The sequence below is a fragment of the Colossoma macropomum genome, unplaced genomic scaffold, assembly GCF_904425465.1.
Source record: "Colossoma macropomum unplaced genomic scaffold, Colossoma_macropomum, whole genome shotgun sequence".
In the NCBI taxonomy this organism is placed as follows: Eukaryota; Metazoa; Chordata; class Actinopteri; order Characiformes; family Serrasalmidae; genus Colossoma; species Colossoma macropomum.
This window is the reverse complement of record NW_023494786.1, coordinates 34,626,981-34,653,852: the sequence shown is the minus strand read 5'-3', so window position 1 is coordinate 34,653,852 and position 26,872 is coordinate 34,626,981. Positions and strand designations below refer to the sequence as shown.

The 26,872-nt window shown below is 40.2% G+C and overlaps 1 protein-coding gene across 1 annotated transcript in view; it reads left to right on the top strand.

The window, feature by feature from the left end:
• The window catches only part of LOC118804778 (NACHT, LRR and PYD domains-containing protein 12-like), a 62,232-nt gene that overhangs the window by 8,697 nt on the left and 26,663 nt on the right, over positions 1 to 26,872 (top strand). The window contains exons 2-11 of the mRNA XM_036565424.1: positions 6,160 to 6,256; positions 6,380 to 6,629; positions 9,223 to 11,190; positions 17,711 to 17,884; positions 18,321 to 18,494; positions 19,015 to 19,188; positions 19,708 to 19,881; positions 20,774 to 20,947; positions 21,455 to 21,628; positions 22,463 to 22,636. Of these exons, the coding sequence (XP_036421317.1) occupies positions 6,490 to 6,629; positions 9,223 to 11,190; positions 17,711 to 17,884; positions 18,321 to 18,494; positions 19,015 to 19,188; positions 19,708 to 19,881; positions 20,774 to 20,947; positions 21,455 to 21,628; positions 22,463 to 22,636 (3,326 nt within the window). The 5' untranslated portion in view covers positions 6,160 to 6,256; positions 6,380 to 6,489. The remainder of the gene's footprint in view (positions 1 to 6,159; positions 6,257 to 6,379; positions 6,630 to 9,222; positions 11,191 to 17,710; positions 17,885 to 18,320; positions 18,495 to 19,014; positions 19,189 to 19,707; positions 19,882 to 20,773; positions 20,948 to 21,454; positions 21,629 to 22,462; positions 22,637 to 26,872) is intronic.

Genomic DNA, 26,872 nt, shown 5'->3' with positions numbered 1-26,872 from the left:
TGAGGGTGAGGTTTGCACGGTGAGCAGTGGCACCCGATCAAGGCAGCAGCAGCAGCAGCATCAGCAGCAGGATGGGCAGCTGTTCAACTCGGCAAAAGAAAGAGAGGAAAAACACAGTCAATGGGTGATTGATTAATTTGAATTAGTTTGAATGATTGATTGGTTCAAGTGAATAATTTAGAATAGTTCATGCAGCAACAGCAGTAGTATCAGTGGGGTCAGGTTGTGAGGGTGAGGTTTGCACGGCGTTGTACAGCAGGAGGCTCAATGTTGGTAACCCGGTCCAGAGGGCTGGCGAGCAGTGGCACCCGATCGAGGCAGAAAAGGCAGCAGCATCAGACGCTCAGGATGGGCAGCTGTTCAACTCGGCGAAGAAAAGAAAGGAAAACACACAGAGAGGAAAACACACAGAGTCAGTTCTGTAATGGGTGACCGATCACAAATTACAGTGTTAGCAGAGACTCTGGCAGGTATAGAACTAACAGGGAAAACTAATTACCAAAGGCTTGAATATACAAGTAGGTTTTTAGCCTAGACTTAAAGACTGAGGCTGTGTCTGACTCCCGAACATTAACAGGAAGACTATTCCAAAGCTGGGGGGCTTTGTATGAGAAAGCTCTCCCCCCTGACGTAACTTTATTAATTCTGGGTACTAATAGTAAGCCAGCACCTTGTGATCTAAGTAGGCGGGATGGTTCATAGTGAGAGAGAAGTTCACTCAGGTACAGCGGGGCGAGTCCGTTTAGTGCTTTATAAGTCAGCAAGAGAATTTTATAATCAATCCGAAATTTAACTGGTAACCAGTGTAAGGCTGATAAAACTGGGCTGATATGGTCAAACTTTCTGGTTCTAGTAAGAACTCTGGCTGCAGCATTCTGGACTAGCTGAAGCTTGTTAATGCTTTTGCTGGGACATCCAGCCAGCAGGGCATTACAGTAATCTAGCCTTGAAGTAATAAATGCATGAACTAACTTTTCTGCATCCTGTAGAGAGAATGCATTTCTCAATTTAGCAATATTGCGGAGATGCAGGAAGGCTGTTCTAGTAATATTAGTTATATGTGTGTCGAAGGACAGATCAGGGTCTATAATGACACCAAGGTTTTTTACATATGAGCTTGACGCAACTGAGAAATTGTTAAGTTTAAGTGTTAAATTAGACAGTTTGTTTCTAGCTGCTTTTGGACCAAGAAGCAGAACCTCTGTTTTATCTGAGTTTAGAAGGAGAAAGTTACTCGACATCCAGTCCTTTATGTCTTGTATACAGTCTTCAATCTTGCTAAGTTTAATTCTATCATCTGGGTCGCTTGCTAAATATAACTGAGTGTCATCGGCATAGCAGTGGAAGTTTATGCCGTGTCTACTGATAATGGTGCCCAGTGGTAGCATATATAAAGTGAATAATACAGGTCCTAAAACAGAGCCTTGTGGAACACCATATTTTACTTTTGTGAGAACAGATGATTCACCGTTTATATTAACAAACTGATACCGATCAGTGAGGTAGGACCGGAACCAGGAAAGAGCTGTTCCTGTTACCCCTACAAGGTTTTCTAGTCTGTCTAGTAAGATAGTGTGGTCTATTGTGTCAAATGCCGCACTAAGATCGAGGAGGACTAACAAGGACACATGATCTTGGTCAGAAAATAATAATAGATCATTTACAATTTTTACTAGTGCTGTTTCTGTACTATGATGTGGCCTAAAACCAGATTGGAATTTTTCATGTATTTGATTCCTATGTAAAAAGGAGCTTAACTGTTTTGCTACAACGTTTTCCAAGATCTTAGATATAAAGGAGAGATTCGAGATGGGTCTATAATTTGAAAGTTCGCATGGATCGAGGTTAGCTTTCTTAATCAGCGGTCTAATTACTGCTAGTTTAAGAGATTTTGGGATGTACCCAAGGCTAAGAGAAGAGTTTATTATTGACAGAATAGGCTTGGTTATTTCTGGCAGAATTTCCTTGAGTAAACCTGTAGGAATCGGATCTAACATACAGGTAGATGATTTCGCGGAAGAGACTATTTTAAATAGTTCATTTTCTTGGAGTAAGGTAAACGATTCCAGCCTCTCTGCAGGAATTATAATATTTTCAAGGTTGAGGCTGGCAGTATGGGGAAGCAGGTTTCTAGAGTTTAATTGCGTATTCTGAATTTTCTGCCTAATTTTTTCAATTTTATCACTAAAGAAATGCATAAAATCGTTGCTGCTATAGGCTGATGGTATCTGGGGTTCACTAACTGTTTTGTTCTCTGTTAGTTTAGAGATTGTGCTGAAAAGTAATCTAGGATTATTCTTATTGCTTTCTATGAGAGAGGAGAGATAAGCTGAGCGTGCTGTAGCAAGTGCTTGTCTATAGTCTGTAAGGCTCTCCTTCCAGGCGGACTGGAACACTTCTAGCTTAGTCAGGCGCCATTTACGCTCAAGTTGTCTGGCGTTCTGTTTTAAAGCCCGAGTGTTGTCATTATACCAGGGGGCGAGTTTTTTCTGCCTTACTATTTTACTTTTTAATGGGGCCACACTATCTAGAGTAGATCGAAAACTATTCTCTAAGAGCTTGGTCATAGCATCTAGCTCAGTAGGATTAGATGGACAGATGAGAGCGGCTGATAATTTAGGAAGGTTTCTAATAAAGCTACCAGCTGTGGAGAGAGTTATTGTCCGCTTGACACAATAACATGGTGATGAACGCACATTACCACTAAAGTGAATTTCGTAAGAGATTAAGTAATGGTCAGAGACTGCTGTGCTCTGGGGGAGAATGGCTAAGTTATCTATGTTTACACCAAAAGTCAGTATTAAGTCTAGAGTGTGGTTGTGGTAGTGTGTGGGCCCCTTTATGATTTGGGTGAAACCTATGGAGTCTATGATAGATATAAATGCCTTGCTTAGTGCATCTTGGGGATTGTCTAAATGGATATTAAAATCTCCGACAACTATTATTTTATTTGAAAGCGTTATTAGACTTGATAGAAACTCAGAGAATTCCTGTAAGAACTGAGAATACGGCCCTGGTGGCCTGTAGACTGTAATTAGTGTAAAGGAATTTTTATTTGTTCCTTGATCACTTATATTAAGAAAAAGAACTTCAAAAGAAGAGAATGTATAGCCTACTTTCTGCCTCACGCCTAAAGCTTTAGTATGGATGGTTGCTATACCTCCACCTCGGCCGCTTAAACGAGGGCTATGTGCATAGCTGTAGCCTGGGGGTGTGGCTTCGTTTAGACTAAAGTATTCATCGGGTCTAATCCACGTTTCTGTGAGGCACAGAGCATCAAAGCTGTGATCGGTAATAATTTCATTAACAACGACAGCTTTAGGAGTAAGGGATCTTATATTAAGCAGTCCTAGTTTTAGACCAAAGGTGCTGTCACTGCAAACTGGTATAACTGGTCTGATATTAATCAAGTTACTGAAGCAAACTTTTCGAGGCTTTTTGATGCTTTGTTTTATTCGGGGAACAGACACAGTCTCTACTGGGAGAAACCTATGAGCATTTATATTTATAGAATGAGCATTTGTTACCCTATTTACAGTATAAAAGCTAGCAATCGCATAATCTTCAGCAGTAGCACTATCATAATGAGCTGTAGCGTTTCTATCTTTGCCGCTACTTACGTGGCCTTCGCTCTGGAGTCAGCGGATGGCCCTCTCGATGTTCCGTGAGAGAACTATGGATCCCAGGCGACTGGGGTGGAGGCCGTCCCTCCGGAAGAGCGCTGGCTGTTCCCAAAACGAGGCCCAGTTGTCCACGTAGGTCAAGCCGTTGAGGGCGCACCAGCCGCGGAGCCAGGACTGCAGCGCGAAGAGCCTGCTGAACCGCTCGGATCCCCTCCTGTAGGTGGGTAGCGGTCCGGAGATGACGATCCTGGCGTCCGTCTTCTTCCTGGCGGTGTCGGGGCGGGTGACGAGGTCCGGGGCGCTGGGGCGGGCGGCAGCGAGGAGGCCCGGGACGTAGGTGAGGGCGTGGGCGGTGAACAAAGGACGGCGAAACGGTTGCCGGAGGTGAAGATCGGCTGGGGCGGCGGTGAGGGTCTGCAGGGCCCTCTGCGGCGCTGGCGTTCCCAGGGACCATGCGGGGCTGGCGTGAGAACGGTGTCTCCCGGCGTGCGGAAAGACGACGCTGGCGCCACCACTGAGGGGGAAACTTCCTGGGTGGCTTCGAGCATCGACTTCTGCCGAAGGAGCTCGTCCTGCTTCTTCAGTAGGACGGTGATCTGTCGGTCCAGCCGGGCCAACTCTACGCTCAGGGTCTGGAGGGCGCGTTTCTGGGCGGACGCCATGGTGGATGGGCTGAGGGAATAACTGAGAGAAAGATAGAGAAAAAGAGAGGGAGAAGACAAAATAAGAGGGAGAGGCGTGAGGGGGTTAGCGGCCTGCTAACTGCAGAATTTTCAACTAATTTTCAAGTAAAGTTTTCAAGTAAAGTTTGGACGCTGCTCGATCTGAAGTTCTAAGGTGTGCTGCTCTCTGTCGCTCGCAGTGACGTGCTCTCTGTCGCTCGCAGTGACGTGCTCTCTGTCGCTCGCAGTGACGTGCTGGTTAGACGTGTTTAACAGAACGCAAACACATTCGGAGTTACAGGGGAATTCCACCAGTTTTTCAAAATATAGAATAATTGACTAAAATGTCAGAATAATTCACTAGTTGAGGTGTAAATGGTTCAGATGTCTTTACAGTGGTGGTGATAGGAACCAGGGGTCGCCATGACTACAACACAAATATAGACATTTTATTTACTATCCAGAACCACCAGTGAACCTACACGTGAGAGGAGGACAGTTCTACTGAGGTAGAGAGAGTTTACAGTATGAATGGTGCAGTGAAGTGTTCCTCACTTCCAGCCTCACCTGATTAACCTCAGCAGGTAGAGCAGAGTAACCTGTGCAGAGCTGTGGTTCTACATACATGGAGAGAGGAGCTTCGGTTCCACACCTGGAGCTCCTTTCATCTAGATAACATCAGACCTCAGACACATTATTGATCATGATTATCAGGATTATAGAGCTGATCAGTTCTACTGTCTGTTTATACTGAGATTCTATCAGTAAATACAGTTTATTAATAATGAACTGATCAGAAAGAGACAGTAACATTATTGATCATGATTATCAGGATTATAGAGGTGATCAGTTCTACTGTCTGTTTATACTGAGATTCTATCAGTAAATAGTTTATTAATAATAAACTGAGAGAGTATTTTGTTGATAATCCTTCTACAGGGTGATAATCTGCTCTGGGTAGTAGAGTTTGTGAAACAGTAACAGAGACTGTAAGAGCACATTGAGGCCACATCACAGTGCAAAATCTTCTCTCACACGTCCGTCTGATCCTGATCATTTAAACAGTTTATTCTGATGTTAAATATTCTTTCAGGTCGTGTTCGAGGCTCGTGTCTCTGTCTGTCCACTGTGTTTGCTGACGTTGTTAATGTAAGTCTCTCAACAATGCAACTTTGAGACAGTAACACACATTTACTCCTAGTTTTAAATGGTGGAGAAAAATTGACACAAAGCTGAGTTCATGAGTTTGTGAGTTCATCAGACTTCAACAAATCCAGTGATAAATATAATCAGCTGCACTTCCAGCAGCTCATCAACCCATTTTCTGAGTGATCTGGCCATGTTTGGCATGATCCTCTCTCATATGCATATTCATGCGGAAGAGAAGCTCATAAACTGTACATAAACTGAAAAATGTGATTTATGTCACCACTACATCATTTATTCAGAAAGAATCACATCTCAACTGTATTATCAGATTATGTCAACCTCAGCTAAATGTGAAATCATAACAATTAGGAAACACTAATTCATTCATTTTTTTTGGATTCTTTCATTTTTCATGTACAAAGTAAAAGAAACTCAGGTGTGATGGACAGTCTGAGCTCTACAAAGCATTTACTGGCAGCAGTTTAGTATCATATAATGACTGATTATGATTAATAAAGACTGGAGCAGCAGAAGATGTGATGGTGTCAGTAGGTCTAGCGCCCGTTTTCCTGTGTCTGCTTCAACTTCCTCTGTAGTGATGAATATGAATTCGATCATTTTAACAAAACAAATATTAGTGTTAAAAATATTTCCTGCTGTGTTAACAACAAACTCATTATTCAACATAGAGTAAGTTTACATGTTTATGGATGATCTGTTGACAGAGAGCAGCATCTCCAGTGTCCAGCTGTGTGTGGAGAGTAAAACCTTAGTGATGGAGCTTCATCATTCCAGCAGTGGAGGAAGAACCTCTGATTCAAAGTGAGTAACTTTATATCAGATCTTAATCTGATTAAACAGAAAGAGGAAATCAGAATAAATGAGTCTTAGTGAAGATCATAATCACTCAGCACTGAAATCTCACTGTGGATGAACTTTTCTCAGAGTGAAGCGTGCAGGACCTCAAGAACCCAGCTGTGTCTGAGAAGAGTGACCAGTCCGTGGAGAACTCTCCTGATTTCAGCAGAGGAGGAGGAGAACCCAGCTGTGTGTCGATGAAGAGTGACCGGTCCATGGAGAACTCTCCTGATTTCAGCAGTGGAGGAGGAGAACCCAGCTGTGTGTCTGAGAAGAGTGACTGGTCCATGATGTTTCCAGCACCGTCCAGTGGAGGGAGAGGATCCTCTGACTCAGGGTAAATATCTGCTCCCAGTAAACAGCAGCTCTGACAGTGAATCACTGTAAACAGGTTCCTGATCTCTGGCTGTAGATCAGTTTATAAAGGCTGGAGTTTCTCACATATTCAATATCAGCAGGACTGAAACCCAAAAAATACAGTGAATTCTCTCTAAATATGAACACACAGGGTTTTATGTTCTCTTGATATTTATTATCAAAATGTTCAATTATATTTGATTTGGAGATCATTTATACCACAAAAATTGATGTTTGACTGAATGCATGAATTACAGTTCATACTGAGCCAAGGAAATAGTAACACACATCTAGAGAAATGAGTAAAAATAGTGTTAATGGATCTTTAAACCAGCACTAAATACTGTTTGATCTCTCAGGTCTATTTAAGATTCCTTTCAACTCGCTTAGCAGAAGCAGCCAAGTGTTAACAAGCTGTTAGACTGATTCTGCCATTGTGGCAGAGAGAGCATGTGACATCACTGGGACTGAGAGTGCGCCTGGCTGAGAGTGCGTCTGGCTGAGAGAGCGTCTGGCTGAGAGAGCGTCTTGCTGAGAGTGAGTCTGTCTGAGAGTGCGCCTGTCTGAGAGAGCGTCTTGCTGAGAGTGAGTCTGGCTGAGAGTGCGTCTGGCTGAGAGAGCGTCTGGCTGAGAGTGCGTCTGTCTGAGAGTGCGTCTGTCTGAGAGAGCGTCTGTCTGAGAGAGCGTCTGGCTGAGAGTGAGTCTGTCTGAGAATGAGTCTGTCTGAGAGAGCGTCTGGCTGAGAGAGCGTCTGGCTGAGAGTGAGTCTGGCTGAGAGTGAGTCTGTCTGAGAGTGCGCCTGGCTGAGAGAGCGCCTGGCTGAGAGAGCGCCTGGCTGAGAGTGAGTCTGGCTGAGAGTGAGTCTGTCTGAGAGTGCGCCTGGCTGAGAGAGCGCCTGGCTGAGAATGAGTCTGGCTGAGAGAGCGCCTGGCTGAGAGAGCGCCTGGCTGAGAGTGCGTCTGGCTGAGAATGAGTCTGGCTGAGAGAGCGTCTGGCTGAGAGAGCGTCTGGCTGAGAGAGCGTCTGGCTGAGAGAGCGCCTGGCTGAGAATGAGTCTGGCTGAGAGAGCGTCTGGCTGAGAATGAGTCTGGCTGAGAGAGCGTCTGGCTGAGAATGAGTCTGGCTGAGAGAGCGTCTGGCTGAGAGAGCGTCTGGCTGAGAGAGCGCCTGGCTGAGAATGAGTCTGGCTGAGAGAGCGTCTGGCTGAGAGAGCGTCTGGCTGAGCGAGCGTCTGGCTGAGAGAGCGTCTGGCTGAGAGTGCGTCTGGCTGAGAATGAGTCTGGCTGAGAGAGCGTCTGGCTGAGAGAGCGCCTGGCTGAGAGTGCGCCTGGCTGAGCGAGCGCCTGGCTGAGCGAGCGCCTGGCTGAGAGAGCGTCTGGCTGAGAGTGCGTCTGGCTGAGAATGAGTCTGGCTGAGAGAGCGTCTGGCTGAGAGTGCGCCTGGCTGAGCGAGCGTCTGGCTGAGCGAGCGTCTGGCTGAGAGAGCGTCTGGCTGAGAGAGCGTCTGGCTGAGAGTGCATGTTTGCAGCCAGACTCTATTAAAATGGACCTGCTATTGATTATTAGGGTTTACAGAAAGTGAAAGAAAGTTGATAGATTATGTCTGTAAACATCCAGAAGGGGGAGCTCTCACTGCTTCACTTTAGCTTGAGCATAGCAGTTGCATGCTTAGCATTTGCACTTCCAGTGCATAGAGGTGAGCTGCTCAGGTGTGAGAGGACCATTTCAGAGAGGCTTCAGAGAGGCTTCACTTCCATTCATTTCAGGACTGTGTTGAACACGTTAACCAATAATTCATAACAATATTTATTTAATCACCTCCCAATGACAGTTGGGATAGGCTTCAGCCTCCAGCTCCAGTGTTAATCAGAATTAGATGTTTGATAATGTTTATTGCAAGAAAAAATAACCAGTAGAGACAGGAAATCACGGCACATGATTTCAAGTGACTAATTACACTTTTATAAACTTTTTCATGAATCTGTTGTTTTTACATAGTTATTTATTTTTAATTTTATGAACTATGTATTAATCAATGCACAACGTAACTTGATTTATGTTTTATTTTGATTGTATTGTTTAATAATAATAATAATAATAATAATAATATCACTTTCAACATGCTCACAAACATTTTTCTGGGCAGCTTCTACTAAACATTAAGGCATCTGCAGAGTCTAATTGGATAACTTAATGTCAGCTTAGCAGAATAGAGACCCAAACAGCGCCACATGCCTCAGTACAGGTTTGATTCTGACTGACTGCTGCTCAGATCACAGTGTGTGATGGTGAATTTTTAACCATAAACAACCAGTTCTATAATATTTAAAACCAAGTTTAACCTCAATTAATGTTATTTACATTATATTACTCCATTATTGGCTGAAGATATTTATAATTGTTAGTTTTGGAAAAAACAAAAGCAAAACATGTAATGGTATCTTTGGAATGTGAGGTAAACCTAAAAATCTTTTTTTAACTAAATATCTCAAATCTAATGAAATATATGATCAGAAGATTATTATGGGTATTTGTGTTAATGATGTTTGTGTTACTGTGTTTGGTCCTGATTAGGCAGCACTCCACACAAACAGCACTGCAGATAAACACTCTGGCAGATATTCACCAGCCAGTGGATGATGTTCTACACAGAGTCTTAGAGAGACACAAAACCAGCATGAAGAACAAGTACGAGAGCCTATTTGAGGGAATCAGAACAGAAGAGAATAAAACCCTCCTGAACAGGATTTACACTCAGCTCTACATCATAGAGGGAGAGAGTGAAGGAGTGAATGAAGAACATGAGGTTCTACAGATGGAGAAAACACCCAGGAGACGCTTACAAGACTCTCCAATCAACTGCTTAGACATCTTTAAACCTCTACAAGGTCCTGAAGGAGAAACACGAGAAGAGACCATTAGAGCTGTGAAGGCTGACAGACTCAGACACAGAGAAAGAGAAGATAACAGACCAGAAGAGCCAGAGCTCAGAGCTGTTCTGACTAAAGGCATTGCTGGAATTGGAAAAACAGTCTCTGTGCAGAAGTTCATTCTGGACTGGGCTGAAGGAAAAGCCAATCAGGATGTGGAGCTCATGTTTGTGCTTCCATTCCGGGAGCTGAACCTGATTAAAGATGATCAATACAGTCTTCATGGACTTCTGTGTGACTTCCATCCTGAGCTCAAAGATCTGGACCCAACGATTTATGATCAGATCAAAGCTGTGTTTATATTTGATGGTCTGGATGAAAGCAGAATTCCACTGAACTTTGAACAGTGTGGGAAAGTATCTGACATCACCATGACATCATCAGTGGATGTGTTGATGACCAACCTCATCAAAGGAGATCTGCTTCCCTCTGCTCTGATCTGGATCACCTCCCGACCAGCAGCAGCCAATCAGATCCCTCCTCAATACATCAACCGTGTGACAGAAATTCAGGGATTCAGTGACCCACAGAAGGAGGAGTACTTCAGGAAGAGGATCAGTGATGAAGACCAAGCCCAGAGAATCATCTCCCACATTAAGACAGTGAGGAGCCTCCACATCATGTGCCACATTCCAGTCTTCTGCTGGATCTCAGCCACTGTTCTTCAGCAGATCATGAAACAGCGTCATACAGAAATCCCTAAAATTCTGACTGAAATGTACTCACACTTCCTGATCACTCAGACCAACATGAAGAACGAGAAGTATGAGGAGAAAGACGAGAGAGACCCAAAGAACCTGCTGGAGTCCAACAGAACCGTTCTTCTGAAACTGGCTGAACTGGCTTTCAAACAGCTGATGAAGGGCAATGTGATGTTCTATGAAGAGGACCTGAGAGAGAGCAGCATTGATGTCACTGAGGCCTCAGTGTATTCTGGGATTTTCACTGAGATCTTTAGGGAGGAATGTGTGCTTCACCAGAGGAAGGTCTACTGCTTTGTTCATCTGAGCTTTCAGGAGTTCCTGGCTGCTGTTTATGTGTTTCACTGGTTTGATATCAACAAAGAAGAACTGCAGTGTTTTATGCCAGTACAGTACAGTGAGTGGTCTGAGGATGATCCACTGTACAGTGAGTGGTCTGAGGATGTTCCTCTGGATGAGGTGCTGAAGGCAGCAGTGAATAAAGCAGTAAAGAGTCCGAATGGACACCTGGATCTTTTCCTCCGTTTCCTGCTGGGCATCTCACTGGAGTCCAATCAGAGATGCCTCCAGGGTCTACTGACCCCAACACAGAGCAGCTCAGAGAGAACCAGAGAGCACATCAAGAGCTTAATCAAAGGAGATAATTATCGCATCTCCACTAAGAGATCAATCAACCTGTTCCTCTGTCTGTCTGAGATGAATGACCAGTCTCTCTCCAGAGAGATTCAGAAGTATCTAAACTCAGAGAGACACTCAGAGGAGACTCTCTCTCCTGGACAGTGTTCAGCACTAGCCTATATGCTCCTGACCTCAGAGGAGGTTCTGGATGAGCTGGACCTGAAGAAATACAGCACATCAGAGGAGGGTTACAGGAGACTGATCCCAGCTCTGACTGTCTGCAGAAAAGCTCGGTGAGTGTTACATCTACATTAATACAAGAGATTAATATCTGATTATTGATTATTAATTAGGACTGATCACATTAGACCTTCATTTAGACAATTAAATACAGGTAGTAGTTATTATGGTTTTAGTTATTACAAAGTGCTGCAGGTATACTGCTTGGCCACTTTATTAGAAATCCCTAATGTAGGAGTCAGGACTGAATGATATACTATCTATATTGGTATACACTATGATACTGACATATTGTTATGTACCTCTTCAGTTAAGCATGCTCTTCAATGTATTAATTATAAATTATTAACTTTACAATGTAAATATTTGAACATTTTCAGATTGTCAATTGTTTACACACACAGACATCTTCTAAGCCGCTTATCCTTCTTGGTCGCAGGGGGAGCTGTAGCCTATTCAATTGTTTACATTAACAGTAAATATAAGTTTTTAATAAAGTCATGGGGAGGGGTCATGCTAAGTATGGCTCTAGTTTTATAGCGTTATAGTGTTAGGGGAGGGCTCATGCTTAGTATGGCTCTAGTTTTATAGCGTTATAGTGTTAGGGGAGGGGTCGCGCTAAGTAAGGCTCTAGTTTTTATAGCGTTATAGTGTTAGGGGAGGGCTCATGTTTAGTATGGCTCTAGTTTTATAGCGGTATAGTGTTAGGGGAGGGGTCACTCTAAGTATGGCTCTAGTTTTATAGTGTTATAGTGTTAGGGGAGGGGTCGCGCTAAGTATGGCTCTAGTTTTATAGCGTTATAGTCTTAGGGGAGGGCTCATGCTTAGTATGGCTCTAGTTTTATAGTCTTAGGGGAGGGGTCGCGCTAAGTATGGCTCTAGTTTTATAGCGTTATAGTGTTAGGGGAGGGGTCACTCTAAGTATGGCTCTAGTTTTATAGCGTTATAGTGTTAGGGGAGGGGTCACTCTAAGTATGGCTCTAGTTTTATAGCGTTATAGTGTTAGGGGAAGGGTCGCGCTAAGTATGGCTCTAGTTTTATAGCGTTATAGTGTTAGGGGAGGGGTCACTCTAAGTATGGCTCTAGTTTTATAGCGTTATAGTGTTAGGGGAGGGGTCGCGCTAAGTATGGCTCTAGTTTTATAGCGTTATAGTGTTAGGGGAGGGCTCATGCTTAGTATGGCTCTAGTTTTATAGTCTTAGGGGAGGGGTCGCGCTAAGTATGGCTCTAGTTTTATAGCGTTATAGTGTTAGGGGAGGGGTCGCGCTAAGTATGGCTCTAGTTTTATAGCGTTATAGTGTTAGGGGAGGGCTCATGCTTAGTATGGCTCTAGTTTTATAGTCTTAGGGGAGGGGTCGCGCTAAGTATGGCTCTAGTTTTATAGCGTTATAGTGTTAGGGGAGGGCTCATGCTTAGTATGGCTCTAGTTTTATAGCGTTATAGTGTTAGGGGAGGGCTCATGCTTAGTATGGCTCTAGTTTTATACTGATACAGTGTTAGGGTGGGGGTCTTGCTAAGTACAGCTCTAGTTTTATACTCTCATAGTGTTAATGGAGGGGTCATGCTATGTATGGCTCTGGCTTTTATAGCAGTATAGCATTAGGGGAGGGGTCATGCTAAGAGTCGCTCTAGTCTTTATACCGATATATTGTTAGCGAAGGGCATACGCTAAGTATGGCTCTTGTTTGGGTGGGGTCATGGTGGGGTCATGGTAAGTCCAGCTCTAATTTTTATAACATTATCATGTTAGGGGAGGGGTCATAGAAAGTTTGGCATTAGTTTTTATGAAATCATAGTGTTAGGTGTCATGCTAAACACACCTAGATTTATACTGTTGAAGTGGGAGGCAGTCATGGGGGCAGGCACGGGCTGGAGGTTAGGGAACCAGCCCTGTGACCGGAAGGTTGCCAGGTCGATCCCCAGAGCTGACAGGATATGGCTGAAGTGCCCCTGATCAAGGCACCTAACCCCCAACTTTTCCCCGGGTGCTGTGGATAGGGCTGCCCACTGCTCTGGGCAAATGTGCTCACTGCCCCCAGTGTGTGTGTTCACTAGTGTGTATGCAGTGTTTCACTGCACGGATGGGTTAAATGCAGAGGTGAAATTTCCCCATTGTGGGACTAATAAGGGTCTCTTAATCACTTAATATGTTCGGGCAGGGGTCATGCTACGTATGGCCCTAGTTCTCATACCATTATAGGATCTAATTTTTATAACGTTATTGTGTTAGAGAAGGGGTCATTCTCAGTTTGGCTCTTTGTTTTTAAAGCTTTATAGTGTCAGCAGAGGTGTTCTGCTAAATATGGCTTTAGTTTTTATAGTATTATATTGTTAGGGGAGGGGTCACGCTATGTATGGGTTATGTTTTTATACTGTTATATTGTTAGGGGAGGAGTCATACTGAGTATTGAAAAATTGCTTAACTATCTAAGTCTGCAATTGAGTACTACTTTGTTGACAGTCTTTTCACGTGTTTTCTGCAATGATTTTCTAAGCTGTATAGCATGTTTTGATACAAACCTCTCAGTTTACTTTTACATAGACTTTAAAACATTATTTACATAGATCAGGGGTGTCCAATCTTATCCGCAAAGGGCTGGTGTGGCTGCAGGTTTTCACTCCGACAAAGCAGGAGTTCACATGACCAGCAGTTTGAAGACACCCCTGCCATAGATTATATCTCTCCACCGTTAGCTAAAGTCTGCTGTACTTATTTCACCTGAATATGACTCCTTTGAAATGGTGGCAGTGACCCCCTTAACTAACAATCTCAATTAGAATATGCATATGTTAACAAAGAAATTGTACTTTGTAAAATACTCCCATATCAGATGTTTGAAGACTAAGCAAAGGCAGAAGCAACAATTAGAATCAGTTGTGGAGTAGGTGCTTCTAATAAAGTGGACAGTAAACTTCAGTATCCCCCTTCTGAAATAAAATTAGGGGAGCAGGTGCTCCAGTTGCTCCATTATTCAGGTTCATATGTGTAACCCAGACTCCCTCACAGCTCCACTCTACGCTATGTTGAATGAGACAGAACCACAAACATAATCTGCAGTGGTTTATTCTGTACTACAGTTTTCACAGAGAAATGGACAGATACCACTAGATTAACCACAAGTGCGCTGCAGATCTACCTCAATCATGAGCAAGGAAAAGAAAAAGAATGCTGCACTGTTATTTCAGCCTGGTTGTGCAAACTGCTGTTTCTGACGGTTATCAGTGTCTCTTATCTAACGAAAGACTGTGTGGCTGCAAGTTTTCATTTTTACCAAGCAGGAGCTCAACTGATTTTACTTGTTGCTTCTGCTTTGTTCTACTTGTTTTAGACTTCAAGCATTTAATCAAAGAGATTTTGAACAAAGCAGAATTTTTCAGCTAGCCAGATAACAAACTCGAACTCAGCACTGTCCAATCAAAGGAGTGTGTGAACAGTCAGTGTTATGAAAATAATCTTTGTTTTAATATTGTGATGTTTAAAAAAGTCTCAAATAATTGCACTTTTTAAATGATTCTATAAAAGTTTATAAATCGAATATTGTGACAAAACTGATTAGGTTCCTGCACCAAAGCCATAAATAACATTCTTATGTTTCATTTTACCACTGCTTTGGATTATTTTAAACTGGAAAGTGGTGTAATGGTACAGTCTATGCAAAAACTGCAGGCACCCCTGGCCAAATTACAGACACAATTCCGTAAAAAGTTGGGACAGTGTGTGAAATGCCAAATAATACAAAATGCAGTGATGAGTGAATTCTGTTTGAAGTGTTTTAAATTTAAATAGCACAAAAACATATTTGATGTTTACCTTATATATTTCATTTTTTAAGTATACACTTACTCCAAATATGATGCCTGCAACATTTTTCAAAAAAGCAAGACAGAAGCATGTTTATCACTGTGTTACATCACATTTCCTTTTAACAGCACTTTTTGTTTGGGGACTGAACACACACACTGATCTATTTTTGAAAGCAGATAGTTTTGCCATTCTTTCATTATACCAGTCTTCAGCTGTGCAGTCAGTGGAGCCTTCTTTTTGTATTTCGCTCTTCATAATGCACCACACGTTTTCAATAAGAGACAGGCAGATCAGTCTAGAACCCTCACTCTCTGGTTATGCAGTCATGATGAGGCTTTCTTTTTTAAGCAAAGAGATTCTTCTATATTCTCTGAATCTTTTAATAAAACTGAACACTGCAGAGTTTCTAAACATTTGGACTATTTGCTGATGCATTTTTTGGTAGTGAAAAGTCATGAGCCTCAAGCCATCCGTAATGGATTCTCCTTTTATACCTAAGCATGATTACACCTTCTCTTTTAAAAAGTTTTCAGAAAACTTTTTTTCAGTGTTTCTAGAGTTATAGTAGTACTATAAAAGTAGAACACACTTTTATAGTACTACACATTTTAATGCACAATAAACATTTATTTGTTGAATTAAATTGAGAATAAAAATAAAATGTGTCCCTACAGTCAGTCCACTAGTGTATGTTTTGTAAGGGCTCAGAACTTATTTGATTGATTAGGCTTAATCCAACTGAGGTGTAAATTCCACAGCATAATTTTAATTCTTTCAGTTTCTGGTTGAGAGTACGCTTGTGCCTGTTGGTGCTGCTACTTCTTACTGGACAGTAGTTTTGGCTGACTTTGTTTTTTCTTTTGTTTATGGATGTTTGTTTTTTTTTGGCTGTTAGTACACCACTTCTGCTGAGAGCTCTCTTCCTGATTTCCTACACGTTTTTGGCTGTAAGGAAGCACTATTGGTTAAGTGCTTCCCTACTACTCTGCTCACTGGTTGGTGTCACTTTAAGCAGGTTGGCTAACATAGCATGGTGTTCAGCACTTGCCTTTATGGCACTAGTGGTTCTTTTGTTGGTTTGGCCGCTCAAGTTTATGGCCTCTATGTCTATTGCATGTTGTTATATGACAGTTGTGTTTTGCTTCCATTAATATTTGGACGCTGCTATGTATATATAACCCTTTTCCGTTCATGCCAATCCCTAGCAAATCTCTGTGTTGTGTATTGATGGAATGAAAGGAACCAGGGAGCGCAGAACTGTGATGCATCAGCTGGTGGTGCTGTTTTATTAGCAGACTTCTCTTGGTTGGGTCACAACAGGCAGCAATTTTCATCTTCACAGAACAAAACAGTGCTGTGTTAAGCTCAGTTTAACTGGAATGCAATGGAATGAGTTACATAGCTACTATTACTAATTCTTTGATTTACAGATTCTTTTCACTAGACAACAAAGCTGAAATTCACCACAAACACGGAATGCTCAGAAAATATTTCTTTTAACTCCTATACATTTCACTAATTAACAAGAAATAAAACTAACTGCATTTTTTAGAGATAGCTGACACTGCATAAATTTGTGAAACATGGCTGATGCCATAAATTCACATCCAGATTAGCTTGCAACTTTCAAGATAAAAATCACAGTGATACAGCACAAATAATTACTAATTTTTGTCAAACTAGTACATACAGTTTACTACTTCTCTAATCTACACAAAACATCACTGGGTGTTTGATATTTTCCAAGGATTAATAAGGATTATTCACAGAGACAAAACTCGCCCTGGCTCACCTTCACAGGACAAAACAGTACTGTGACAATAGGGAAGCAACGTCACAGCAAGGAACAAGTGGAATGGTAATGTGCATACCGCCACTTACTGGTCTTAACTGGGAATAACACCACCTTACATATACATTACGCCACTTGGTATTTTCTCATCTCCCCATTACATTCACCGCTCATCTAGATGTCACCGCTCTTTCGGAGGAGTCTGTAATTCCTATCATCTAGTCAATCGGAAGAGCCCAGCGAGTCTTGTCCACCAGAAATGAACTTGGGTCTCATCTGTCTATTACCTTGCATTGCCTTTGTGTGCTTACCTAAGAAAAGTAATGAAATTTGTGCTCCTCAACTGTCGCTCTCTCACTGACAAGTGTGTTAAATGACATTACAGTTCAGAACAACTTACCCATGTTTTTGCTCACTGAGACTCGGCAACAACCTGTTGATTATCTCCCTCTCAACATGTTAGTACCCGATTGACACAAGTACAAAGATAAACCTAGTCCTCATGGTTGAGGGGGTGGATTGACTGTTGTGTACAACATTGCTTTGTCACCTTCATAACATCACATCTAGATTATTGTATTTCTCTTTTTATTGGTATCCCAGCAAAAATATTTCAACACGTTCAATACAACAACTCCACAGCTCGCTTATTTGTCTTTAAAAAAAAAAACTGCTCACATCAGCCCAATTCTGTGTCATTTCTCTATTAGTTGCAGTGGTTACCAGCTGCAGTGGTTACCAGTTCAAGGTCCTTCTCTTGACATTTAAGGCCCTAAATGGTCTAGCACCCTCTTATATAGTTGAACTCCTTCTCTTCTATACACCTACTTGTACATGCGGGCCTGTAATATGATTGGATTGTTTATGCTTTGGGGTTGTATACCAGCCAGGGGCAGAGCTACAGAGCTAAACTAGTATGTTCTGATTCATACTCAGTTTCTTTCTGCTGCTGAATTGTGCTTATTATTTTTTGCAGACTAAATGGCTCTTATATCACCAAGAACTTCTGTGAAACACTCTGTTTAACTCTACAATCAGTGAACTCCTCTCTGAAAGATCTGGACCTCAGTAACAATGACATGCAGAATTCAGGAGTGGAGCTGCTCTCTGCTGGACTGAAGAACTCACACTGTAAACTGGAGATACTCAGGTGAACTTTCAGAGAATTTAATATTTAATTAAAAAAATGACACATTTTAACCTTACAAAAACAGAATTATGTATAATTTTAATACTCGTTTCAATTGGTTTTAGAATTCTGCTGAATATCTTTCACTGGCCATGCTTGAAAAATAGAAATACTCCAAACGTGTAATGTGTTGTTGAAACAACATAATATTCTTTTTCTTTTAATCTATTTAGAAAAGGATTTTCAGGATATTGTGAGATCTTTTAACTGTATCTTACATTGGCTGGATTGTTGTGGCAATTAACTTTGTCTACTATGGGATCACATGGATGAATTATGAGGCTATGAATATCTAGCGTACTTATTTCTGAACGTAAAGTAGAGCATGGAGAGTAAGGTAATTCTATTACAGTTCCCCTGATTAAACCATGTACTGTATTTACTCTGGCTTTTACAGACTAGTCAGGTGTAGTCTCACCACAAACTCCTGTGAAAAACTATCATCAGCTTTACAATCAGCAAACTCTTCTCTAAAAGAGCTTGACCTCAGTAACAATGACCTTCAGGATTCAGGAGTGGAGCTGCTCTGTGCTGGACTAAAGAACTCACACTGTAAACTGGAGATACTCAGGTGAACTTTCTGTGAATTCATATTTTAATTAAAAAAGAAATTTGACAAACCATAACAATTTGTAACATTACAATCACAGTATTGTGTAAAAAAAATAATATTCAGCAGATTTTAGAGTTGTGCTGAATCTCTTTCTCTGGTGATGCTTTAAATATAAAAATCCACCAAATGTATGTTGTGTTGTCGAAACAATATGATATTCTTTTCTTTTAATGTATTCAGAAAGGTTTCTTTCATGAATATTGTGAGATCTATTCTAAGTTTAACTGTATCATATATTGGCTGGATTGTTGTGGCAGTTGACTTTCTATGTTACTAAACAGGTAGCTTCTCCATGGAGAGAAAAGACTATGTCTAGGATTGTAGTTTTAAATGGAATCACATGGATGAATTATGAGGCTATGAATATCTAGCGTACTTATTTCTGAATGTAAAAACAAAGCAGAACATAGAGAGTAAGGTAATTCTATTACAGTTCCTCTGATTAAACCATGTACTGTATTTACTCTGACTTTTACAGACTTGTCAGGTGCAGTTTCACCACAAACTCCTGTGAAAAACTATCATCAGCTTTACAATCAGCAAACTCTTCTCTAAAAGAGCTTGACCTCAGTAACAATGACCTTCAGGATTCAGGAGTGGAGCTGCTCTGTACTGGACTAAAGAATTCGCACTGTAAACTGGAGATACTCAGGTGAACTTTCTGTGAATTCATATTATAATTAAAAAAGAAATTTAACAAACCATGACAATTTGTAACATTACAATCACAGTATTGTGTAAAAAATTAATATTCAGCAGATTTTAGAGTTGTACTGAATCTCTTTCTCTGGTGATGCTTTAAATATAAAAATCCACCAAATGTATGTTGTGTTGTCGAAACAATATGATATTCTTTTCTTTTAATGTATTCAGAAAGGTTTCTTTCATGAATATTGTGAGATCTATTCTAAGTTTAACTGTATCATATATTGGCTGGATTGTTGTGGCAGTTGACTTTCTATGTTACTAAACAGGTAGCTTCTCCATGGAGAGAAAAGACTATGTCTAGGATTGTAGTTTTAAATGGAATCACATGGATGAATTATGAGGCTATGAATATCTAGCGTACTTATTTCTGAATGTAAAAACAAAGCAGAACATAGAGAGTAAGGTAATTCTATTACAGTTCCTCTGATTAAACCATGTACTGTATTTACTCTGACTTTTACAGACTTGTCAGGTGCAGTTTCACCACAAACTCCTGTGAAAAACTATCATCAGCTTTACAATCAGCAAACTCTTCTCTAAAAGAGCTTGACCTCAGTAACAATGACCTTCAGGATTCAGGAGTGGAGCTGCTCTGTGCTGGACTAAAGAACTCGCACTGTAAAATGGAGGTATTCAGGTGAACTTTCTGTGAATTCATACTTTAATTAAAGACAATAAATGACAAGCCTAGCAAATTGTAAACTTGTTCTGCTAAATATTCTCTAGCCATGCTTATAATATAAAAATACACCAAATGTGTAATGTGTTGTTGAAACATGATATTCTAATTAATTAATTAAATTAGAACCATTGACCAACTGTGCTTGCACACAGAGGAATTAGACCTCCACATTTAACCCATCTGTGTAAACACCCACATACATGCACACTAGTGAACACACACACACAGGGGGCAGTGAGCACACTTGCCCAGAGCAGTGGGTAGCACTATACACGGTGCCCAGGGAGCAGTTGGGGGTTAGGTGCCTTGCTCAAGGGCACTTTAGTCATGTCCTGTTGGCTCAAGAGACTGAACCCAGCGACCTTCTGGTCACAAGGCTGGTTCCCTAACTTCCAGCCCATGACCGCCCCCTCAACTTTTTCTTTCAATATATTAACAAATGCTTAGTATATTTTGAGATCTGTTCTAAGTTAAACTGTATTATATATGGCTGTACATTTATGGCAGTTAACTTTCTTTGCTAGTATACAGGTAGCTTCTACTTTAAGAGAAAAGATAATGGATAGGTTTGCTGTTTTAAGTGGGATTACATGGATGAACTATGAGGCTATGACTATCTAGTCTACTTATTTCTCAATGTAAAAACAAAATAGCAACATGGAGAGTAAGGTAATTCTATTACAGTTCTCCTGATTAAACCATGTACTGTATTTACTCTGGCTTTTACAGACTAGCCAGGTGTGGTGTCACCACAAACTCCTGTAAAAAACTACAGAGCTAAACTAGTATGTTCTGATTCATACTCAGTTTCTTTCTGCTGCTGAATTGTGCTTATTATTTTTTGCAGACTAAATGGCTCTTATATCACCAAGAACTTCTGTGAAACACTCTGTTTAACTCTACAATCAGTGAACTCCTCTCTGAAAGAGCTGGATCTCAGTAACAATGACCTGCAGAATTCAGGAGTGGAGCTGCTCTCTGCTGGACTGAAGAACTCGCACTGTAAACTAGAGATACTCAGGTGAACTTTCTGTGAATTCAGATTGTAAACAAAGAAGGAAAAATGACAAGCCTAACAAGTTGTAAATTTACAGTAACAGAATTATCTGTAATTTTAATATTCATTTCACCTGATTTAAGAGTTCTGCTGAATATCTTTTTCAGGCCATGCTTGAAATACAAAAATATTCCAAATGTGTAAAGTGTTGTTGAAACAACATGATGTTCTTTTTCTGGTAATATATTCATAAATGCTGCTGTCAGTATATTGTGAGATCTAAGTTTACCTGTATCATACATTGGCTGGATTGTTGTGGCAGTTAAGCTTCTCTTCTTCAAACAGGTAGCTGCTACTTAGAAAAAATAATGACTAAGTTTGTTGTTTTAAATGGGATTGCACAGATGAATTATTAGGGTTGGAATATTTTGCTTAATTATTTCTGAATGTAACAAGAATAAGGAGAGTAAAGTAATTCTATTGTAGTTCCCCTGATTACACCATGCACTGCATTTAATCTGACTTTTACAGACTAGCCAGCTGTAGTCTTACCACATACTCCTGTGAAGAACTATCATCAGCTCTACAATCAGCAAACTCTTCTCAGAAAGAGCTGGACCTCAGCAACAATGACTTGAAAGATTCAGGTGTGGAGCTGCTCTCTGCTGGTCTGAAGAACTCAAACTGTAAACTGGAGATGCTCAGGTAAACTTCCTGTAAATTAATTCCTCAGTGGAAATAAGTTACGCTGATGAAACACAATAAACTGGTAATGAAAAATAACAGAATTATTAGGATTTCCTGTGATTTTATTTGTTTTACTTTAATTGTTATTTTGGTTAGGACTTTCTGTGATTTTAGAATTCTATTTCTTTCCTTCTAACCCTACCAGTAAAATAAAAATACACAAATATATTTTTGTACTGTGTTATCCAAACAATGTTTTTTTTTCTGTTAGTCAATTCAGGAATCCTTTTTTTGAGTACATTATAATGCCTGTTTGCAGACTACACATCTGTAGCCTTGGTGCGAAAGTTTGTGAAAATCTGGGATCAGCTCTACAATCAACATACGCCTCCCTGAAATAGCTGTCATTTTATTTTTAATTGAGTAACTACCGGTAACACTGGTGGCCAAAAAGTAAAATTTTACATCATTTATCAGCTAACAGCACTCGATTCCAAAATGCCTCTGGTTTATCTATATGTTGTTTTAGATATCTCAGATGTAGACCTGTAATGAGGTAATTAAGTGTTTATTTAACTTTCTATATGCTTTGCTTATCTATATGCTTATCTATGTCTTTTTTTCTTCTCAAAATCTCAATCATGTCTCCTGCAGCTCTGAATCAGAATGAGATGTTTATCACGTTGTAATCAGTATTGTGAAGATATTGAGTCAGTTTTTTGTTCTGTCCTGTTTCAGAGTTTTCATGTATATTTCACAGAATTTGGTGCTTGCTGTGTTAGTTCTGTAGTAAGGCTTGTTTATAGCTGTATGTGAATACCATTTGTTCCTCTTATCCCTTTCTTTCTGCAGATTGTCTGGTTGTATGGTTACAAGTGAAGGCTGTTATTCTCTGGCTTCAGCTCTGAAATCAAACCCCTCCCACCTGAGAGAACTGGATCTGACCTATAATCACCCAGGAGAGTCTGGAGTGAAGCTGCTGTCTGATCTACTGGAGGATCCACACTGTAAACTGGAGAAACTACAGTGAGTTACGGACTTATTGTCTCTACACACAGACTGACTGTAATTAAACTTCTTATACACATTACTGACTGTAATATTTGACTGTAGATGTGCTTGTCTTTGAATTGTTGTTCTTCTGAATATGACACAGGTCTGGATCACTGTATTTTTGGAAGGGTTTTATAAGATTCATTGTGAAAACAGTGACAGAACTACCCAGTCAGCAGTAAATAGTTCTCAACTGACCTCAGAACAGCTGCGGCCACTGACTTACAGGAATAGTTTGGCGAAAAATCAATTAACATGAATTATCACTTGCCCAAGATGCAGTTGATCATCCAATATCTATGTATCTGATATGCAGGGGTGGCACCACACCTCTAAAAGTAAAAAAACACAATAAACAGCTGGCTGAGTGATGCAATGCAATTAGGCATCTGACAAATAATTGTCTAATTATTAATAATACTAATAATACTACTAATAATTGTCTAATTGTGCAGTCTCATCCATAACATTGAGTGTTTGAGTTGAAGCTATCCAGCAAAGCATCAACAGAGTCAGATGGCTCACATGGTGCAGAGCTCATTTTACTCATTAAAAGTGTAGCTGTGCTGTCATTTATGAACCTTTTCTTAAAGCAGATGTGTCTGGTCTTAATGTTTAGTGAAGTCCATATTTCAAAGAAAACACAGTAATGACCTGACAAAGCAACTTCCTTAACAGTGGCTGATATGTTGCGAACCTTTGAGATGACCACATCCAGAGTGTAACCATGACAGTGTGTGCGCCCATTCACTTGCTAAGAGAGTCCAAAAGAGTCCAGTATAGCACAGAGTTTCTTGGCATGTCTTTGGAACTGTGAATATGTACAACCCCATTTCCAAAAAACGTTGGGATGCTGCGCAAAATATAAATAAAACTGAAATGCAACAATGTGCAATTCATTTAAACACTACATTTAATTGAAAATAGTACAAAGACAACATATCAAATGTATAAACTGAGAAATTTTATTGTTTTTTTTTTTTTAAATATGCACATCTTGAATTTGATGCCAACAACTCATTCTAAAAAAAGGCTGGTAAAGTTGTGTAATGCTAAACACACACCTGGTGGCAACAGGTCAGTAACATGACTGGGTATAAAAAAGCATTTCAATGAGACTAAGTCTTTCAGAAGTAAAGATGAGGAGGGGTTCACCACTCTGTGAGAGCGAAGTGAGAATGAGGGGCAAATGTTATGGCTGTGCGCACAAGCCCCTCATGTATCATGGCACGTGGTCATGCAGTTCCAGAATTTTGTAGATTGGCACTCACCGTGCGCGACACTTCATTCAAAATGAATGAGTTTGAATGGAGTTTTGCTGAACAGGTTCATCTCTAGTCTTGCACAACTCCACCAAAACTGCGTCTGCTTACTGCCATACTATACACACCACTACATCCCTGAATGCAGTAGCTGAGTTGATATCTGTTCTGGTTGTATACAGTCAGCTTACTACCATACTATAAGACAGTAGATAAGATAAGATAATCCTTTATTAGTCCCACAACAGGGGACTAATAAAGCAGCAAAGGGATAGCAAGGCAGTCAAGAAAAGAGTAACAAGAAGAGAATTAACAAACAAAATACTTAACAAGGTTTTTACAGTTTGTTATTTGTTTCTTTGTAGACAGTATATACAGGGAGATTCACTCGAAAGAGGCCCCGAATGTTCTGTTGTAACTCCTGTTAGGATGAAGCAATCTGAACCCCAAAAATACGCTACATACCTTGACGTATGTGTGATCGTACATGCGATGCTGGAAGTGAATCTTTTCTGCCAGACACATTTCAACACAGTGCTCCATGTTCCTGAACATATCGGCAAGCATATCGGGGGGAATAGCAGCAATTTCCTGTTGGATATTTTTTCGAACAGCCTCCACCATGAGAAGGGATAAATGATCCTGTTGTTTCCAGTTTCCATACCGTCTTCTGAATAACACTCTTTGAGGGTACGCCACAAACCCCATATTTCTTCCTAAATTCACTCTGACATCGCTTAAATGAACTGGTGACCCAATAGGTTTGCACCATGAAGACACGCTGCTCAATACTGTGCACCACCATCCTGATGAGAAGTTGAGTGACTGAGTGAAGGGGTACGGGGGTTTGCACCTGGAACTTGAGATTAAATGTCGCAACAGCTGTCTGGCGCCTACCTCATCGCTCTGATGCAGGGGCATCCTGGCTTGTTCGAAGCTCCATATATTGAGGAGCACATTGCCCATTGTTTTGTTCAGATTGCTTCATCCTAGAGAGAGTTATTACAGAATATTCGGGGCCTCTTTCGAATGAATCTCCCTGTATAATACTAAAAGTAAAAATAAGATAAAAATATAAACTCTATCCTTCACAAAAATTAACAATATAAGGGTTTATAAATAAATAAAAGCTAAGATATTTAACTGTAAGGATTTTTTACCACAGTATTTCCACAGTACTATGCACACTACTACATCACTGAATGTAAAGTGAAAGCAATAGCTGAGGTGATATCTGTTCTGCATACAGTCTGCTTACAACCATACTATACATGCTACTATGTCACTGAATGCACTACATACATATCCAGCTGTCACTGTGTCTTAAGATGTCTTGACAGTATTTACAAGATGTCTTGAGACATTTTCTTATGTCAAGACATCTCAAGAACATCTTAAGATGTATGAGTGAAGACACTGTCTTTGTCTTGAGACATGAAAGTTAACGTCTTAAGACAAAGAAGTAATTATTTTGTGTGTCTTGAAGATGGGGCATGACTTAAGACATCGCTTTGTCTTAAGACACAGAGAAGTTGTGTCTTAAGACAGTTCAGTTGAGTCCAAAGAGTGGTCCATTACAAAAAGTCCTGTGGTATGAGTGTGGTATTCCTGTGGTACTGCCAAACTGAAAATTACTACTGAGGATTACCAGGATTGCCACAGCACTGCCTAATGTAAAATATAATGAGAATATAACAAGTATGTCCTCAAGAAACAGCCTGCTGCTCATTTGCAGAAAACATGCCATGATTAAAACAATGTTGCTCTTTGATCTATTTTCAAATGCACAATTGTAACCAGAGACAACAAGCTAGGAACCAAGATAAAACAACTTTGAACTAATAGGAAGTAAATGTACTTAACAGCTAACCTGAGTACTTTAGAGATCACATACCACCAAAACTTAATGCAGAAAAAGCACTTGGTTCACTCTCTTCAACATCTACACTTCTGTTTATTTTCTTAAGCAGATCAGGGCTGCCCAAAGTTTGACCATTAGGACTTTTAATTTGGCCCAACAGAAAAAGAGAACAAACTTTTTATATACTGTGTTTAACTTTCAAAATGATTATTTCCAGGTATTTGGAAAACACAAACAATAATAAACAAATGTATTTGAGTAGCAGTATATAGACAAATATTGTTTCACCACGTAAATTTACATTATGAATAGATTTTAGTTTAAATGTCCAACTTCATACTTTGACTTTAATATTAAGACATGGCCTCTTCAGTGATGCTTTGTATAATAATCCTGTACAGCTGTGTTATGTATTTCAGGGGTTTGCAGTTTTCTGCTCTGTGTCTAGATTAAAAACAAACAAACAAACAAACAAAAACAAAACAGCACAGTTAATTCAGTACAGCAGAGATGTGCAAACCGGGAAAAAAAGATCCATGGGAGGACAAGCAAATGACTGGCGGGATTTTCAGACCAATTAGAGCACGGATTAGAGCCTCTTGGATGCTCGGTTTTGAAGCGCAAGCGCTCTCCGTCGTTCTTCCCTTTACGAGCTGTTTACAGTAAGTGACTCACACATGTTGCTATATTATATATTTATTTTTAAATTTTAAGCTTATGGATTCGGCGGTAGTATGAGGGAAGACTCTTATGCAACTATTTTTTAATACAGTGTTGCTACAAAATGTAAAAATAATTCAGTGCTTTTAAATACCATTTTTATAGTAATTAACCCTTAATGAAAACTTTTTTTTACAATTACTATTTTATAGTCATTTTATTTTTTAATGAAATTGTCATTTTATCAACTTAGAATAATAATAATAATAATAATAATAATAATACACATAAATTACAGTAATGTAATTTAAAGGGGTATGGAAAATCACTATGTTGCAGTTTTCTTCCTTGTTAATCTGTTAAAAATTTAAAGTACTTCTACATTCAAATAATTTATTCTGCAATCCAAAGCATAGCCCATAAAAA